Here is a 16652-nt window from a genome sequence, read left to right on the forward strand (position 1 = left end):
ATGAAAATTATATCACTGCTGATGAATCAGACGTAGAAACACAGCCCGCGAAAAGAATTGTGTTCTGACTAAAAGGACACAGAGCAGGTGTGGCACGGGTGATAAATGTAACCAAGTCAACCAAATATGATTTTTTTTAGGGAATATAAACAAGGGTTTGATGCAAATCATTAATTCACTGCTGTTCAGCTTGTTTCCTTTTTTTTTTCTTTTATTGAGCAAGCAGCACGGTGGGACAGTGGTTAGCGCTTTTGCCTCACAGCAAGAAGGTCCTGAGTTTGACTTCAATATTTAGCTGCTGACTTTCCGTGTGTCTCTGGGTGCTTTGGCTTCCCCCCACAGTCCATAGACATACAATTAGTGGAACTGAATTAACCGGTGATTCTAAATCACCCATAGGTGTAAACCTACCCCACCCAATGAACAAATGGGTGGGGTAAAAAAACAACAAAAAAAACATGCCAAGTTGAACAGAAAAAGAAAGTTTTCCTGCTTATGCTATGGTAATTCCTCGTGGGGCATTCTCTAAAGGTTCTCAGGAATTTTGTGACATGTAGGTCTGTATTAGAGAATAGAATAGAATAGAATAGAATAGAATAGAATAGAATAGAATAGAATAGAATAATCTTTTAATTATACCACAAGGGGAAATTTGGTTGTATCAGCAGCCAAAACACACTTATACAAACAGAACAGGACACAGAATAGAAGCACAATTTTTACATATTTACATCATGGACAGTAGTTACCAAAGCAGAGTACTGTACAGTACAGTATTATTGTTACAGTCACAAATACAAGGACTAGACTCTCTATTATTTTAATTTATTTTATTTTATTGACAAATTTAATATTATTTAATATATGCGTTACGTTTTGCGTGCAAACAAATATATAATTTTAAAGCAGAAGTTGAGATTTCATAGTTTCTCGCTATTACTCTGATATGATTGGTGTAAATATTTACTTATTTACTAACCGTGCTACTCTTGGAAATTTGGGGTGATCTGAATCAGGCACCTTGAATCAGATCTTTCCAAGAAACCCTGTATTGAGCTTGAAGGTGAAGTCAAACGATTCCGATCCCAGATCAGCGTCTGCAGACACTCGCTGCCAGTCAGTGGTAAACAAAGAGCGCGCAAATCCCCCTACTGTAGCGCGAGAGCGCCGCACGGCACCTGCTCCAGCGCTCCGATTTGCTGTTTGCCATGTCATTCAGAAGAAGCCCCGCCTCACGGCAGTTAGCATTGGTTAAAGGCGGAGACGTCTGCGCCGCTGTTGTCTCGATTCGTCAGCGCGAGCGCTTTATGACCGTTTTAGGGCGGAAAGCTCCCGTCGTATTCAAGAGGCGGGTCTACGGCTCGGTTCTAGATTTTGATTGGACTCGTTTCTCTCTAGACCTGTCTAAAACCCGTCTGCTCGTACTTGGTTGGTCCGCTAGCAGGAAGTCCTTCTCCGAGGCTGAAGCCGCCGAGTTGCCCTCAGTGCTCTCTGTCTATTTTATTCTCACCGAGGAGTGTGTGTTGCTCCACTGTGAGAGCAATGCAATGATAAAAGCCGCATATGCGGTACGCTACACACCTATCAGGCAGGAAAATAACCCAAGAAACAGCCTCATCCCGGTTCCCCTCACACCGCAGCCTTATCCACACCTCAAAGCGGAACCTGAAGGTAAGACATTTAATTGCCTTTACTCTAATCCAACTCGTAAATAGCCAGTGTAATATCCTCAACGTATCATTTTTTTAGTGGAGCTGGCTAACCTCGTATGGTTAGTCTAAATGCGGTGGCTTAACGCCTAAATGTGAAACAGCAGAGGGGCTGGGGGCATTTAATTTAGGATTGGTCTTTGTGCTAAAAAAGCCTTTCATCGAAATGACCTGAAGTCTGGCCAAGAAAAGCAATTATTCGACCTTATTTTTAACATTCCGACCCATATTACCAAAATCTGTTGGTCCATTGTGATTTTTGTGTGATAGTAATAATGGTAATGATGGTGGTATTAATATTATTATTGTTATAAATAATAATGATGATAGGAAAAAAGGCTGTTTTTGTGGCTGCCACATGCATGCCGTTCACAGTCATTTAAAGGCTGGGGCCCATATGGTTTTTCATGTCTTACGTTCAAGGTGTGGTTGTCTTCGTCAGGTTTTTTTTCCATTTGAGCTGAAGCTACGGTTTGAAAATGCAGGTTAGTTCACAGAGCTCCAGCTTCGCAGCTGGACTGCTCCTGCAGGCGCCGCACTGCAATTATTACAGCCTGTGGTTTTTTTTTTTTAATAATAATGTCACCTTTTCCTCAACGTGTCCGCTTTAAGTGCGCAGATGCCACGGTATCGTCCCCGATGCTGTGTGCCACTTGGCATCAAAGCTGAAGAAAAGGCGTTTCCAGCTCCCCCACCCGTCACGCGCAAGCACCCACACAGTAATTACACGCGCACACACATACAGAGAAAAGAGGACCCCCGCAGTGAATGACCTCAGTTCAAACTCACAAGGTATTGTCTAAGGGCTGCTGCTCAGTGTTCAGGGTGTTGCTATGGAGGAGAGCAGTCAAGGTTTGGCAACTCCAGCTGCTGCAGGACGAGTTTGCTGCTTTAGTCCACGATGTACTGCGACATCCTGGGATACGACCGCCTGTGCAAGGAGTTTGCTCCAAGTTAATCGGTGGCATCGATGAGGCTCAGCAGCATCGTGCACTACAGTTACAGAGCTGACAATGCAAAGACCTGACTGATGATAGGGCTGATTGAAGAATAGCCTGTGGAAACAGGTTACATCTCATGCATTTTCTCTTCGTAGAGACATAATTCATATGTCAGATTGTTATTTCTAAGCCCAAAACGAACAATACACTCTGACTGCTAATAAGTTTTACCCCAACCCCGATAGAGCACATTTCTTTGTGGCATTTAGAGGTATTAAATGCATATTAGTCAGCCGCATGATTCACTCACATGACATGTTTGTACATTACTTCATCAATGCTGGCTGCAGTAAACCCATGTTTCTCTTCTCCTGGAAATAGTCTGTATATAGTCCCAGGCAAATAAAGTGTTTGTTGTTATATTTATTTAAAACTACATTACCCAGAAATATGAGAAAGTAGTAAGAAATAGACTTGGGGCTGAGTGGCACATGTGGGAAGTTTGAACTTAATAACAGTTGCACAGCTGTTTTATGTCACCCTGGGATCACATATTTTCCATACTGACTGTCTGGGTGGTGGCGACTCTTTTGTCAGCATGTTTACTCCACACCCACAGTTGTATTAAGGTTACAGGTATGGTAATCACAGGGCTGGGGACAGACGGGCCAAAAAAAGTGAGATGAATAGCAAGAATCAAGCTCGATGACATACCTGTTAAAGCATGGAGGATAGGCCTAAAGCTAACACACTCACCCTATACGACGGCACAAAAGCCTGTCTGGTCAGACTTGACTTGTTCAAAGGTAATCCCTTGTGCTTGTTTCAGAGGAACGTGTATTAGCTCATTCCTTCATAAAACTGAATTCTGTTAATTTCAATGACCTCACACAAAAAAAAAATCACCTGCATACTCACCATTTAGACCATCAGATGCCACAGATTTATATTAACATGACACTAATAGCTGAAGCTGGGATGCTAGAAAGATTAATCAAAAGGTTAATGTTATTTTAGGGAATCTAATTATCTGTTAACTAACAGATAATAAAACCATCTTGCTATCAGTGGTACAGTAAGTAGGTCCCAGGTTCAAACCCTGGCCCTTCTTGTCCAGTTAACAGGTTTTTCCCTTTGCTTACAATGATTTTCTCTGGGAAATCCAGTTTCTCCCATTATCAAAAAACCTGCTTAGTTAATGCTTCCTGTCTCAACCCAGATTAAGATTCTCTTTTGCAAGAAGGTCTTAATCTCAAGAGTTTCGCTTCCTGGTTCAATAGAAGATATGGAAAGTCTTAAAACACCTCTTGGCCTTTATTTGGGTAGATTAAAAAAAACATTATCTAAACCAACTTAAATATCAGTATCATGAGGACAAAAATGAAATGTGTGCATAGAATCACCAGGCAAATCTGCAAAAAAGTATAATTTTTTTTTAGCTGTTATAACAAATTTGCTTTACACATGAAACATCTGCAGTTTAAGACCAGGAGGAGACTGAAACCCAGTCCTGAGGGATACAAGCTCCTGCATTCCCAGTTCTATTCCCAGGCCTAGATAAATGGGAGGGTTGTATCAGGAAGGATATCCAGCATAACATCTGCGCTAAATCAAAAAGCCTGGATAACCATCTGCTGTGGTGACCCCTTGGCATTAGGGGAGCCACCTAAAGCACCTATACCTTACTCCACTCCGAGCATCTCTGCTGTTGACATAGATTTCAGTTCAGCATACTCTGAGCGCATTTTTGACATTTCCGTTTTTTTTTCTAGATAAATTTTTTTTGTTCTGTTAAAAGTCAGAAAGTATCATAATGTAATAATTTATAATAATGTACATTATCACGTCAGCAGCTCACAATATCAACTCAAAATGTCCTCACTTTACTTTCAGAGATTCAAAGAGATTAAAATAGCATCAAATATTCATTTTTGTTTTACTGATTGTTTCTCATTAAGTGATGAATAAAATAAATAAAGCAGTGGTAACAGCTGCCACACCTGCAACCGGGCTTTTCTGGTTGGCTTTATTGCCCCTCCTAGTATATTTCTTAGTTGTCTGAGTAGCTGAATCATTATGTTGTAGTACTGCAGTGATCCTGGCTATAGTTTGCCTTCATGTGTTAGATTAGCTGCTACTTTTAGACTGTCACCTCGTCTTCCACAGGACCCCAGCCCCTAAGGCGAATCAGCATTTTGGCACCACTGTGTCCAAGTCCTCAGTGAGAGGGCCTCTACAGTTTTATCTCTGCTGAGTCCAGTGGGCTCTAGTGCCTTATCTATTTCAAGTTAACAATAGATCCAGTCCATTTTGATCTCCTCTTCTTACTGCTTTCCCACCCTTTTCCCTTCCCATCCTTCCCCCTCTTCACTGTCATGTCAGTTTACTCAGTGGATTGATGTATCTCGCTGTTCCTCCACCCCTCCAGCTCTCCACCCAGCCATCTCTCTGTCTTTCTTTCATTCCTGTCTTCTCCTTGATTTGCTGTGTCTTTCAATTAGGCCATCGCTGGCCAAAACTCGGCTGGATATGGCTTGCGTGCTACTATTGCTCTTCCTATATATGTGGGTGCGTGGTTGGTTGCACATCAAGTGTGAGATGTCTTGGCACAGAATCACATTAGTATCACAGTACGACAGTCCTTTATATCCTCTGCAGAGCTCCAGTTTGTAGGCCTGTGGCAAGAAGTGGCTCAACAGGGAATGACTTTTTGTTGCGCCCTTTTTTTCATGTCTAATTCTCTCCTTACCTAGTGCCAGAAGTACCATGTCCAGGCCAACGGGGGGCGGTGCCAACGATGTCACCCGCTTCCTGTCATCGGGCACAGCGCCAGGGTCTCCCAACTCCAACAACTCTATGTTCTCTGCTGCCAGCCAGGCTGACTGGGCAGCTAAGAGGCTGGTGTGGGTGCCCTCAGAGAAACAAGGCTTCGAGGTGAGCTGCCATGACATGCGGTGCACGAGCACAAACATTTCAAATGCAGGATGTTAACACAATAGACAAGTTTCACTTGTTTTCTCATTCCTTCCTTCCACTGTCTGAGTTTGTTAATCCCCTGGTGAATTATTGGCCCTGAGTGTGTGCCCTTAGTTAAAGGTGTGTCAGACAGGTCAGGCACAGACATGGGCTGTGTGTGTGTGTGTGTGTGTGTGTGTGTGTGTGTGTGTGTGTGTGTGTGTGTGTGTGTGTGTGTGTGTGTGTGTGTGTGTGTGTGTCACATTTTTTATGTTTGAGGAGGTTTTTGTTACTATAGCAGTGCTCTATTTATTCATCTTGTTGGATTATTTACTTTTGATTTGTGATGGTTACTTACATATGTAACTATGTAAGGTCTAAGTCATCAGCAGCGATTACCTCTACCTCTATTACCTCTAAGCATGCACGTCAGCTTGATAAGACCTCAGAGGGTTAAGTGTAGTTAGTATCACAGGCACAGTCTTACAATTTAATATTTTTGATTACGTTATTTACTTTTGTCATTTAAATTGTTTTACTTCCACTTAGTTTCCAGTTGTGATTTGCTCATTTCAGTTTGGCCTTTAGTCTTTAAAAATATTTAGTTTCATTTTCTTTACAATTTAAATGTGGGTGTATCCATCATGGACAAGTTTTCACAAGCTCAGAAAAGATATTACAGTAAAAAGAAAAAAACTTGATGTCATTTAGACATTCCAGTAAAAAGAACAAACAAAAGCGTCACCATGCTTGTTGTGCTGAAACATTTAACCACATTGATCCGTACTAAAACTAAGCACATGTCTCAGTTCAGAATTTATCTTTATTTCATTTATCTAAAATGTTTTTCACACCTTATTTGGTTAACTGTAACAGCCTTGATCATGAGGCCCTCATGTTATTTGTCTCACTTCACCTTGCTACTTGTCTAATGCTCATGACAAGTTTGCAGTGTGCATGTTGAAGGAAGTGACATAAGAATTTGAAGATTTGTCTCACAGCCTCTCTCTGTCTCTGCTGGACTCGTTTCATAAAAAAGCTCTATGAATAGAACAATACGCTCCTTCAGCCTCCCAATGTTAAAGAGGCCTTTGCAGAGACACTGACTTCATTTTACAATCATGATCAAGCACACACACACACACACACACACACACACACACACACACACACACACACAGAGAAAGGCATGCACACTGTCATCTAGTTTCATATTCTTAGCTGGTAGTTCAGTGTGACTAACATTCACCCACATGAATGCAAACACGCACAAACACACACACATTTTGCGTGTTGTGCATATCAAGTAGTGGAGAGAATAAAATGCAGCAGAGCAGGGTCCTGCAACATGGTCAGAGCTTGAGATCAGTACTTCCTGTCCAACAAGCACGAGATCAGCAGCGTGACAAAGGAGGTCGTCTCTGTCCTCATCTGTCACCGTCTATTCTCGTCATGCTGTCAAATGTAATGACACTCATGCTCCAAACAACACTTGGTCCCATTCTGACAAACATTTCTTTTTAAATATAGTTACAATGTTTGCTGTATTTTAAATGTGGGTAGGAGTTTTTTCTTCTTCTGAGGTGTAGTAAATGTGTGCATTCATTTTGGCAGTTTTCTTTAGCAAACTTCAAGTTATGTGAATGAAGTTCGACCTGATGTGCAGGCTTTCTGTTCTCCTCTAAGCTGAATAGAACTATACAGCTTAATATGCTTGATACAGGAAACTGTTTAACAGTTCGTTTGTTTTTTAAGTCAAAGATACATTTATTATAAGTGTCATCTGTTTGGAAAGCTGTTCTGAGTGATTTTGAGTCTGCCAAGTAGCATCTTCATAGCATCGTTGTGATCCAACAGTCTGCCCAAAAATCCTTTTATTAAACAAGTTTCATTTTGTTCTCAGTTACGAGGTGAAAACTCCTCAATGTTTTTCTATTAAATCCAGTCTGCCAGCATCCGAGAGGAGCGCGGTGATGAGGTGGAGGTGGAGCTGACAGACAGCCAGCGGCGGGTGACCTTGTCCAGGGAGGAGGTGCAGCGTATGAACCCTCCGCGCTTCAGCAAAGTGGAGGACATGGCCGACCTCACCTGCCTCAATGAAGCGTCGGTGCTGCACAACCTGAGAGAGAGATACTACTCTGGCCTGATCTATGTGAGTGCACCAACCACAGCTCACACTGTACACACATGCATGAGCAAGAGGAAGCAGTCGCTGGACACGTGAAGTCCTGGATGTTGTGTACATGTGAAGTGCGGTGGGATCTCTTGTGTAAGCTGATATGCATCGGTAAGAGATGCATTTCAGCTTGTGTGGAGTCAGTTTACGAAGTTGTTGTGTGGGTGTGGGGCAGCTATGGGGGCATCTTCAGTTTCTGCTGGAAAAAAAGGGGGGGGGGGGTGCAGATGTAAGATATCAGTGAAGTGGCATTTAAAGTGAAATAACATAAAGAAAATTGACTCGATTAAATGCAGAGCTTCCTGTTAATGATGTGTAAATAATGGAGGATGCTAAATAAGAGGTGGAAAGTCAGGAACGCAGAGAGATTGTTGGAATAGCTTTGAAGGGTGTATCATACTATTGGATAAGATAGGTGTGGGGGGCTTTCATGACTTTCATTTATGCAGCAATCATCATGGGAGCTTTATTGGTGTTGACACACTGTGTGTCATCACTGACTGTGTTTACAAGAGGTGCAATTTTTCTTTGAATTTTTAAAATCAATCCTTCTGTGCACAATCCTGTGCATTAATATGTAACCCAGGATGCTCTATACAATCTTGGCAGCACTGTTGCCTCCCTTCTGTGCTTTCTGCTAAAGCAACAGTTTAATGAGATCGTGATACTGCAGATTTTACACAGGCCGCCCACAGAACATGTAATTTTTGTCAGTCTACTGCAGTCTGGCCTAAATTACTTGTATTAAGTGTGTCAGAGGTCAGAAAAGTTGCAGATTTTGAAAAACAGTCATTAAACTCACTATCTTCTTCATAAAGTTGTATTTTTGAATTATAGAGTATAAAGAATAGGACTATGAGAGGTAAGACAGTTATATTCTGCTGGGATTGACATCCCCCACGCAAAATTAGGTCAGTGTGAATCTCTCTCTCCTGTGTGTGTTTTCTTCTAGACATATTCAGGGCTTTTCTGTGTGGTTGTGAACCCATACAAGAACCTGCCAATCTACACAGAATCCATTGTGGAAATGTACCGAGGCAAGAAACGCCACGAGATGCCCCCTCACATCTACGCCATATCAGAGGCTGCTTATCGCAGCATGCTGCAAGGTACTTAGTACTGTCTGTGACCTCTAACCCTTAGTTAACTCTGACCCTGTACATGTTCCGTGATCTTTGATCACTAAGCCACATTGTGAATACTGTTTCAAGGTGTGGTATATTCCTGGCTTTTATCAAAAGCCTGAAAAGTTAAAACAAATATACGGGATGGTATTTTTACAACTGAGATTTCCAAGAGTGGCACTCCTTTTAACGAACAGTCAATCCAGTGATATAACTGTGTATTCGTTGTGGTTAACCGCATAACTTTACATGTAATAGCAATTACTGACAGATACTTTTCATGCCCTCCCCGCCTTTCATGTAGAGTTTATTAAATGAGACAGAAAGGGTCGGTTGAGCAATGTCTCTGCCTTTGAGTGACTACCTGAGATAACAGAACAGGGCAGATGAGACTCTTTAGTCGAAATTACTACCTCACACCTCTTTAAGGGTAGGTGTGTTACCGAGGTGATTCAACCTGTATGACCAGTATGAATTCCTCCAGGCTGAGCGCGTGGGAATCTTAAAAGCAAATGCAAGCAATGTTGCAAACAGTGTCCACCCATTGACTACCAGTGTTGAGTGGTTTGGCAGCCTGGAGAGACCAGTTCAGCTGGTGACCAGCTTTGCTTTACAGCTCTTATTGAAAAGAAGTGACTGACATGCAGAGAAAAAGGGCTCAAATACACAGAATATTTATTTATTTGGCTGCATGGATTTCCACAGCACTTCATGCCCAGTTTGTGGGGGTGGAGGTTTAATATAACATGAGCCAGCTAATGCCTTAGAAAGCCTCTTCACTCCCATGGAGCAATCTACAGTGTGTTATTTCAAGGAATCATATGTCATTTATGTAATTCATTTTTATTCATTTTAGCCAAACTTGTTGTTGAACGGTTGGCGTTTTATGTCGCCCCCATGACCTTGTGACGTGTTTTCTCTCCCACAGACAGAGAAGATCAGTCAATCCTCTGCACGTGAGTAGCCTGCAGCAAGCCATCAGTGTGTCTCTGTGTACATGCTTTGTCATTTGGGAGGAGAATTTTCTAGTGTTTGCTGGAGTCCTTCTGCATTTGTATATTCGGTGTGCATTTCCTTTAATTAGTATGCATTGAGGCCTGCATGCACTCATGTGTTTATATTTGTAACTAAATGTGGTGCAAATCAAAACACTCTGGTCCTTTTATATAGATCAGAAGAGGAAAATGTGATAATTTCAGATTTTATCTGGGATTTTATATTTTTTCCAAGAAAAAAACAAAAATCTCAGCTGAGTAAATTTACATCTTAGTAATTCTTCCATGTAGCTACGTACACAGTTTCTATAATTGAGCGAAAAATAACACAGAAAATCGACTAAGACTTCAGTACCATATTGTGAATATAGCCAGCCTCCTGTCTGTGTGCACCCTACCTGCTTGCTTGCCTCTGATCCTACCATCCTGCTCTTCTTCCTGCCAGACTCTTCCTGTCATTGTCAAGGCTCCCAAATCAGGCTCATCTCGAGTCAGTCTCAAAGTGTGTGTGTGGAACAATTCGGCTGATTCTTTCAGATCTTTTACAGCTGCTATTTTTGTTCCTTTCTCCTCCATTATTTTCCAAAAGCAACAACACTAGCATAGCCTATATCCTTCACACCTGCCTTCTGTTTAGACCTGTGGTCTTTGAATGCACTGCATGGGCTCTAATGTTTATTATTGTGACTAGTGTGCGTTTGGCCACTTGTTCATGTGGATTCTCTCTCTGTAAAAATTATATATACCAATTCATGATTGAGACCATATGTTGAAGACCGAACATTTAGGCCAACAGGGGAATTAGCTGTGTTCCTTACATAGTTTTGTGTTTGTATTTCAGAGGAGAGTCCGGAGCTGGGAAAACGGAGAACACTAAGAAAGTCATCCAGTATCTGGCTCATGTTGCCTCCTCCCATAAAGGTGGCACTCTGGGTAGAAAAAAGGAAGCTGTGCAGGTATGTTACAGCAGAGGTGCAACAGAACAGAAGAAGAGCAGCTTGGAGAACACATCACATACAGAAAGGCTTTATAGAAACTTGGGAATAAAACAGGAGGGGAATGACAGGAAGGATAGAATGGGTGAAGAAATAACTAAGGATTGATGTGAGAAACCAATAACTGCAGTCTGCACTCTAAATACTGTACAGTTTAAATAAACCCAGTTACAACTATTTCAGGTTGACATTGCTGTTTACGTATTAGGCAGTCTTCGACCACTAAATCACCAATCTAGGAAGAGTATTGCATGTTTTAAGCGTGAAATGCTGCCCAGCTGGTGTATATGTAAAGAAAGACTGACGCTACTCTTGATGTCTTACAGTTAACTTTGGGTCTAAAAACAGGGGCTGTTAGTGTAGAAAGACTAAAAACTAATTTGAAACAGCTTGAAAAGATTGTCTTACTTTCTGTGACTCATGTACTGCAGTGTTTTAAGTGATTATTAAAGGGAGGCTGTGGAGCTTAGCTGTAAATTAAACTGTTGTGTTTATATTGAGTGTTACTCTCCAAAATGCATTGTGTGTCTAACAATCATGTCGAGTCAGCTTCCTTCCTTATAAAACCATATGTTAGCTCCTGCATTGTTGACATCCAACTTCATGAGCTAGCACTCCTTTTCTTCTCCTTCTTCTTCTTCTTTTCTTTTTTTTCTTTCTTTATCTTCTTCTTCCCTGTTAATTGATATGATAAGACATACCAGGTTTTCTGTAGGTGCAGTTAAGTTTATTGTATCTTAGCTCGGAGTGGGCTTCCTCTTTGAATCATTCTGAGCATTATTTCTTACCTTCCTTCCTGCACTGGTTTTTCCTTCATTTTCTTTCGTCTGCACTGTCCTTCTCTCTTGCCTGCATGTTCAGATGGACGGCTCTAGGTCCTTAACAAGAGGCAGCACTATAGTGAACAGGGTGAGTTAACTCTGTCTTGCTGCCCTGTCCTTACTTTTGCTTTTCTCCTGCCCTGATTTCTGCCTAATGAACTCCAACTAACTCAAAGCAGAGTAACCTTAAACCATTGAACTGTCATGCTGATATTGTTGCTCATTAACAGTGAAGCCCTAGACAGTATATTCGATTTAGACTGTTTCTGTTCTTTTGTTTGTTGTTATGATTGTTGTCTTATTTGTCTTATTTGTCTTTTTATTGTTTGTTTGTTTATCCAATCCACATGTTTGTCCATCCACCCAATCTCCTCCCCGTTAAAACTTCATTTTTTTTCCACACACAATTCACCAGAGTATGCAATATGTGAGTATGAAATATTTAGAAAACTTGGGTTTTTATTTATGGGGAGTCCTTTTTTAAAAGTGAAACTCTTCCTGTAGAATATTTACAGGACCTGATATGATTGTCTTGCTTCATAGTGAGAATCATATCTTCCTTCTTTCTGACTTTCATCTGAATAACCCGTGGTCTTGTGGGTCTTTAGTTCTGGTAGTTAGTTCAGTCTCTACTGTTATACTCAGCGGGCAGGTGGTTGCAAAGTGTTTCTGCTGTAGATGTGGTTTTAATAACACAAACTGAACATGATGCAATTGAATGATGTGGGAGCGGGTGTGTTGTTGCAGCTGTTTGTGTGTACAGCGTTTGAAGTGTACATACTCAACTATATGGCTTTGTTAATGTGTGCAGTGCACACATTGTTTGCTCTGTGTTTTGTCGCTATCAAAGGGCTGGCCTCTTGCTCTCTCTGTGTGCGTCTGCCTTTTGTGTTGACTGACTGGCATTCTTTGATAGTTTTTGCCATAAAACCATCTCCTGTAACTACCTCCTTTGATGCTCATTGCTGGCTGCTGCTGCATCGTCAGCTGCTGCATCGGCAGTGCGACAACTGCAATAATGCATTGCAGCGAGCTTGAATCAGCCAATATGTAGCTTCACATCTCGCTGTGTAACAGTGCTTCTCAACCAAGTCGATAGTAGCCCTTTATTGATTTTAAAAATCAATAAAAAGGTTTCAAAAAGGAAGTTATTAAACATATGAAAAGCAAATGTGCAACATAATTGATCCCCTTATCACGGATTGCTAATGAGAGACAAGTATTTAAATTATGTTGAGAATCATTTGTTCTTGTGACGGGGAATGGGGAGTGTGTTGGATGCTATATTGGGCCCTAAAATGCATCAGTATGTGTCACTGCTCTTCAAGACTGAGTCATGTATTTTTTTGTATTTTACATAACAGATCGTTAGTTCCTCTCAGCAGAGCAGTGTTAACGTGTGCATTTTAGTCTAGAGGCCACCATAGAAGTCTTTCTGTGAAGCTGTCATGTCTGTAGTTTTGTCTGATCAGACGTCTCCTCTGTTTCACAGGGTGAGCTGGAGAGACAGCTGCTGCAGGCCAACCCTATACTGGAGGCCTTCGGCAACGCAAAGACTGTCAAGAACGATAACTCCTCTAGATTTGTAAGAGTTGACTAGATTCATTAATCGGATAGATAAAGTTCTGCCGTCAGTATAAAAAGAAATGAACTGAAACATGAGCCACCTCTCCTGCTTTTTCAGGGTAAATTCATTCGTATCAATTTTGACGTGGCGGGATACATTGTTGGTGCCAACATTGAAACCTGTATCTTTCTGCTTACTTTGTGAAACTGCACTTCCTCCTGCCTTTACAGCAAAGGGGAGTGAGAAGGCAGACGGTCTTTCTGAATTTTTACTTGAATGCTTGCTTGTCCGTGTTCATTTGGAAAGCATTTAAGGGTTTACCTGTGTACCATACTAGAAACAACTTTAAAATGGTTGCACATATCCATAACTATATAAATTCAGACCTCCTTGAAAAGTCTCGGGCCACCCGTCAGGCCAAGGATGAGAGGACTTTCCACATCTTTTACCAGTTGTTATGTGGAGCGTCAGAGGAAACTCGAGGTGAATACAAGTGTCATTATAAAACATATATGCTATTTTTGCAAAACAGACTAGTAAACTGTGTCTAAAACTTGCTGTATTTTATGTCTCTAGCGGACTTGCTCTTAGGAACTGCTGATCAGTATCGCTTTCTCAGTGGAGGCTCGATACCTGTTCCTGGTCAGAGCGATTCAGAGAATTTCACCCAGACTATGGACTCCATGGCTATTATGGGCTTCAACCCCGAGGAGTTGATGTGTAAGAGAACAGAGGCGGGAAAAAAAATTGGGTATTTTGTGTCTTCAATCCTTGCTATGAATCACCTTCCTCTTCCCTGTCTTACTTCTCTGCAGCCATGCTGAAGGTGATCTCTGCTGTGCTCCAGTTCGGGAATATATCCTTCATGAAGGAGAAGAACCATGACCAGGCGTCCATGCCTGATAACACAGCTGCTCAGAAACTCTGCCATCTGCTGGGCATCAATGTGCTGGAGTTCACTCGGGCCATCCTCACCCCAAGGATCAAAGTAGGCCGAGAGTATGTGCAGAAAGCCCAGACTAAAGAACAAGTAAGATCTTATATGCAAAAAAGGCACACATGCTCATACATAAACAAACATTTGTCCCTGTGGAGTGTGACTATACATACATTTTCTCCTAGGCTGACTTTGCTGTGGAGGCCCTGGCAAAGGCAACATACGAGCGTCTGTTCAGATGGCTGGTCCACAGGATCAACAGAGCTCTGGATCGCAGACAGAGACAGGGAGCCTCCTTCATAGGCATCCTTGATATCGCTGGATTTGAGATCTTCCAGGTGTGTTCATGTGATGATGCAGTATAGTGAGAAGTTTAACCCAATCTAGCACAGAGGATGACTTTGTTCTCAAAATATAATAAATTGTCTGTAATTAAGTGAAACATGTAACATTAAGGGATATTTCTAGCATTATATTTGTATTTTTTGTGGAGAATAAAACAGCATTACAGATGTGCAGTGGTGTGAATTATATACAGTTTTATGTCTTTACAAATCCAACAATGTACCTGTACTTTTTCAGTGTACATAACATGAATTTTTCTATCTTTGTTTGCTTTTCTAAACCGATCCTATGCAGCTCAACTCCTTTGAGCAGCTGTGCATCAACTACACCAACGAGAAGCTGCAGCAGCTCTTCAACCACACCATGTTCATCCTGGAGCAGGAGGAGTACCAGCGAGAGGGCATCGAGTGGAACTTTATTGACTTTGGCCTGGACTTACAGCCCTGCATTGACCTCATCGAGAGACCAGTACATGCATACTAAAACACATTTTTACTTTTCATGAGATGAGACTAGATGCTGATAACTGATATGTGTTTTCCATACAGATGGGACAACGGATTGTTTATTTATAGTTAAATAAAGTGCATATTGTGAACGAGCCCACTGATTAACTAATACAAGCAAACAGCATCAAATAATTCTTTAATATTTTGTCATTTTGAATGAGGAAATCCACATTTTGCTAATAATTTCCCCTCTATTCATGTCAGGCCAACGCACCTGGTGTTCTGGCTCTTCTTGATGAAGAGTGCTGGTTCCCTCGGGCCACAGATCGCTCATTTGTGGAGAAGCTGTCTGCTGAGCAAGGCAGCCATCCAAAATTCTTCAAATCAAAGCAGCCACGTGGGGAAGCTGACTTCTCCATTATTCACTACGCTGGAAAGGTATCCCTTGACTTTTGTTTTTCTTTAATCTATCCTTTCAAATTTAGGCAACCCACGTTTTGACTTTCAGTGATGATCTGTCTCAGCTTTGATTTCTACCATGTGACCTCTCCTTCCACAGGTGGACTACAAGGCAAATGATTGGTTAGTGAAGAACATGGATCCCCTGAACGACAATGTGGCGTCTCTTCTCCACCAGTCGTCTGATCATTTTGTCTCAGAGCTTTGGAAAGAGGGTGAGACTTTCTGTTTCACACACTTTCTAAATGCTGCCTTTACAGATTTTGTATTGAAAACTTCAGCATTTTTTGCAACTGTGCCAGTTATAAATATTTAAGCTATTCTGGTGCAAAAATGTATTAACGTTACTACATTTCTCTCCTCTCTTACATGCCGTTTCTTTCTCGCTTTCTTCTGTTCTGTCTCCTTCTTGTCTTCTCCTCTTTTGCCTGCTCTTTATCCCTTTTGGGCTCCTTTCCTTTCCTATGATCTTGCTCCCTGTGGTCTCCTGATGCTTCCCGATCAGACATTCAAACTCTTCCTCGTGTGTACTTCTTTGACTCCTATGCCACACTGCAGACTAATGGCGCAGACAGTAGGTTTTTGTACCTCCTTACAATCCTCCCTCCGGCCACTGTTGTTTGCTGGCTGCCCAGTTTTTGTTGTCTTTATTGCTTTTTCTGCCATTTCCCCTCTTTTTAGTTGATGTTTTTGTGGTAGTGTTGTGTTGTATCATGTTGTCTCTGTGCTGTTGTGTTGCTCTCTAATTTCTCTTTCACCACGTTTTTGGCCTTCAGTACAAGTGCCGTAACTCTGTGGTGACACATTTCTTCACTGATAGTAATTCTCGTAGTGATTCTTGTCTGTAGAAGTTTCACTTCATTTGTCACAAAAGCCACATTCAGGATCACCTTAGAGTGTCTGCCTGTAACTAGAAGAGCTCTATTGAATTCAATTCAATAATTTAAAATGAGTAATTGGTTGGCCCGGACACATTTATAGTCATGTTAATTAACGTGCATGGTCTCTAAACAAAAAAAATGAAAGCGTACTTGCGTGCAGAAATGTGATCCTGAATCAGCTTTAGAGACGCAACATGTTGCTTTAGAGTATTGACATGTAAATAGCGTAGCATGGTTTAACCAGTGTAGACCTTTAGCTTTAGTCATCAGTGATCAGTGTGTTTTTTTAGTTTAGATC

At 41.5% G+C, this 16652-nt stretch overlaps 1 protein-coding gene across 8 annotated transcripts in view; it reads left to right on the plus strand.

Annotated features, from left to right (window-relative positions):
- The first annotated feature begins 1307 nt into the window (after positions 1 to 1307).
- myh14 (myosin, heavy chain 14, non-muscle) overlaps positions 1308 to 16652 on the plus strand; it is a 30092-nt gene continuing 14747 nt past the window's right edge. For 2 of the 8 annotated variants that reach the window (XM_026185952.1, XM_026185954.1), the window contains exons 1-18: positions 1310 to 1671; positions 5404 to 5584; positions 7551 to 7757; positions 8734 to 8890; positions 9834 to 9861; positions 10742 to 10856; positions 11757 to 11804; positions 12132 to 12143; positions 13209 to 13301; positions 13401 to 13464; positions 13668 to 13766; positions 13860 to 14003; positions 14099 to 14313; positions 14406 to 14558; positions 14860 to 15033; positions 15279 to 15452; positions 15574 to 15688; positions 15979 to 16047. In XM_026185952.1, coding sequence (XP_026041737.1) covers positions 5417 to 5584; positions 7551 to 7757; positions 8734 to 8890; positions 9834 to 9861; positions 10742 to 10856; positions 11757 to 11804; positions 12132 to 12143; positions 13209 to 13301; positions 13401 to 13464; positions 13668 to 13766; positions 13860 to 14003; positions 14099 to 14313; positions 14406 to 14558; positions 14860 to 15033; positions 15279 to 15452; positions 15574 to 15688; positions 15979 to 16047 — 2035 coding nt within the window. In that variant the 5' untranslated portion in view covers positions 1310 to 1671; positions 5404 to 5416. Of the gene's footprint in view, positions 1672 to 5403; positions 5585 to 7550; positions 7758 to 8733; positions 8891 to 9833; positions 9862 to 10741; positions 10857 to 11756; positions 11805 to 12131; positions 12144 to 13208; positions 13302 to 13400; positions 13465 to 13667; positions 13767 to 13859; positions 14004 to 14098; positions 14314 to 14405; positions 14559 to 14859; positions 15034 to 15278; positions 15453 to 15573; positions 15689 to 15978; positions 16048 to 16652 lie in introns of all 8 variants that reach the window. The other 6 variants (XM_026185959.1, XM_026185957.1, XM_026185953.1 and 3 more) reach the window with 6 other exon arrangements.

Source organism: Astatotilapia calliptera, chromosome 11 (genome assembly GCF_900246225.1).
Source record: "Astatotilapia calliptera chromosome 11, fAstCal1.2, whole genome shotgun sequence".
In the NCBI taxonomy this organism is placed as follows: domain Eukaryota; kingdom Metazoa; phylum Chordata; class Actinopteri; order Cichliformes; family Cichlidae; genus Astatotilapia; species Astatotilapia calliptera.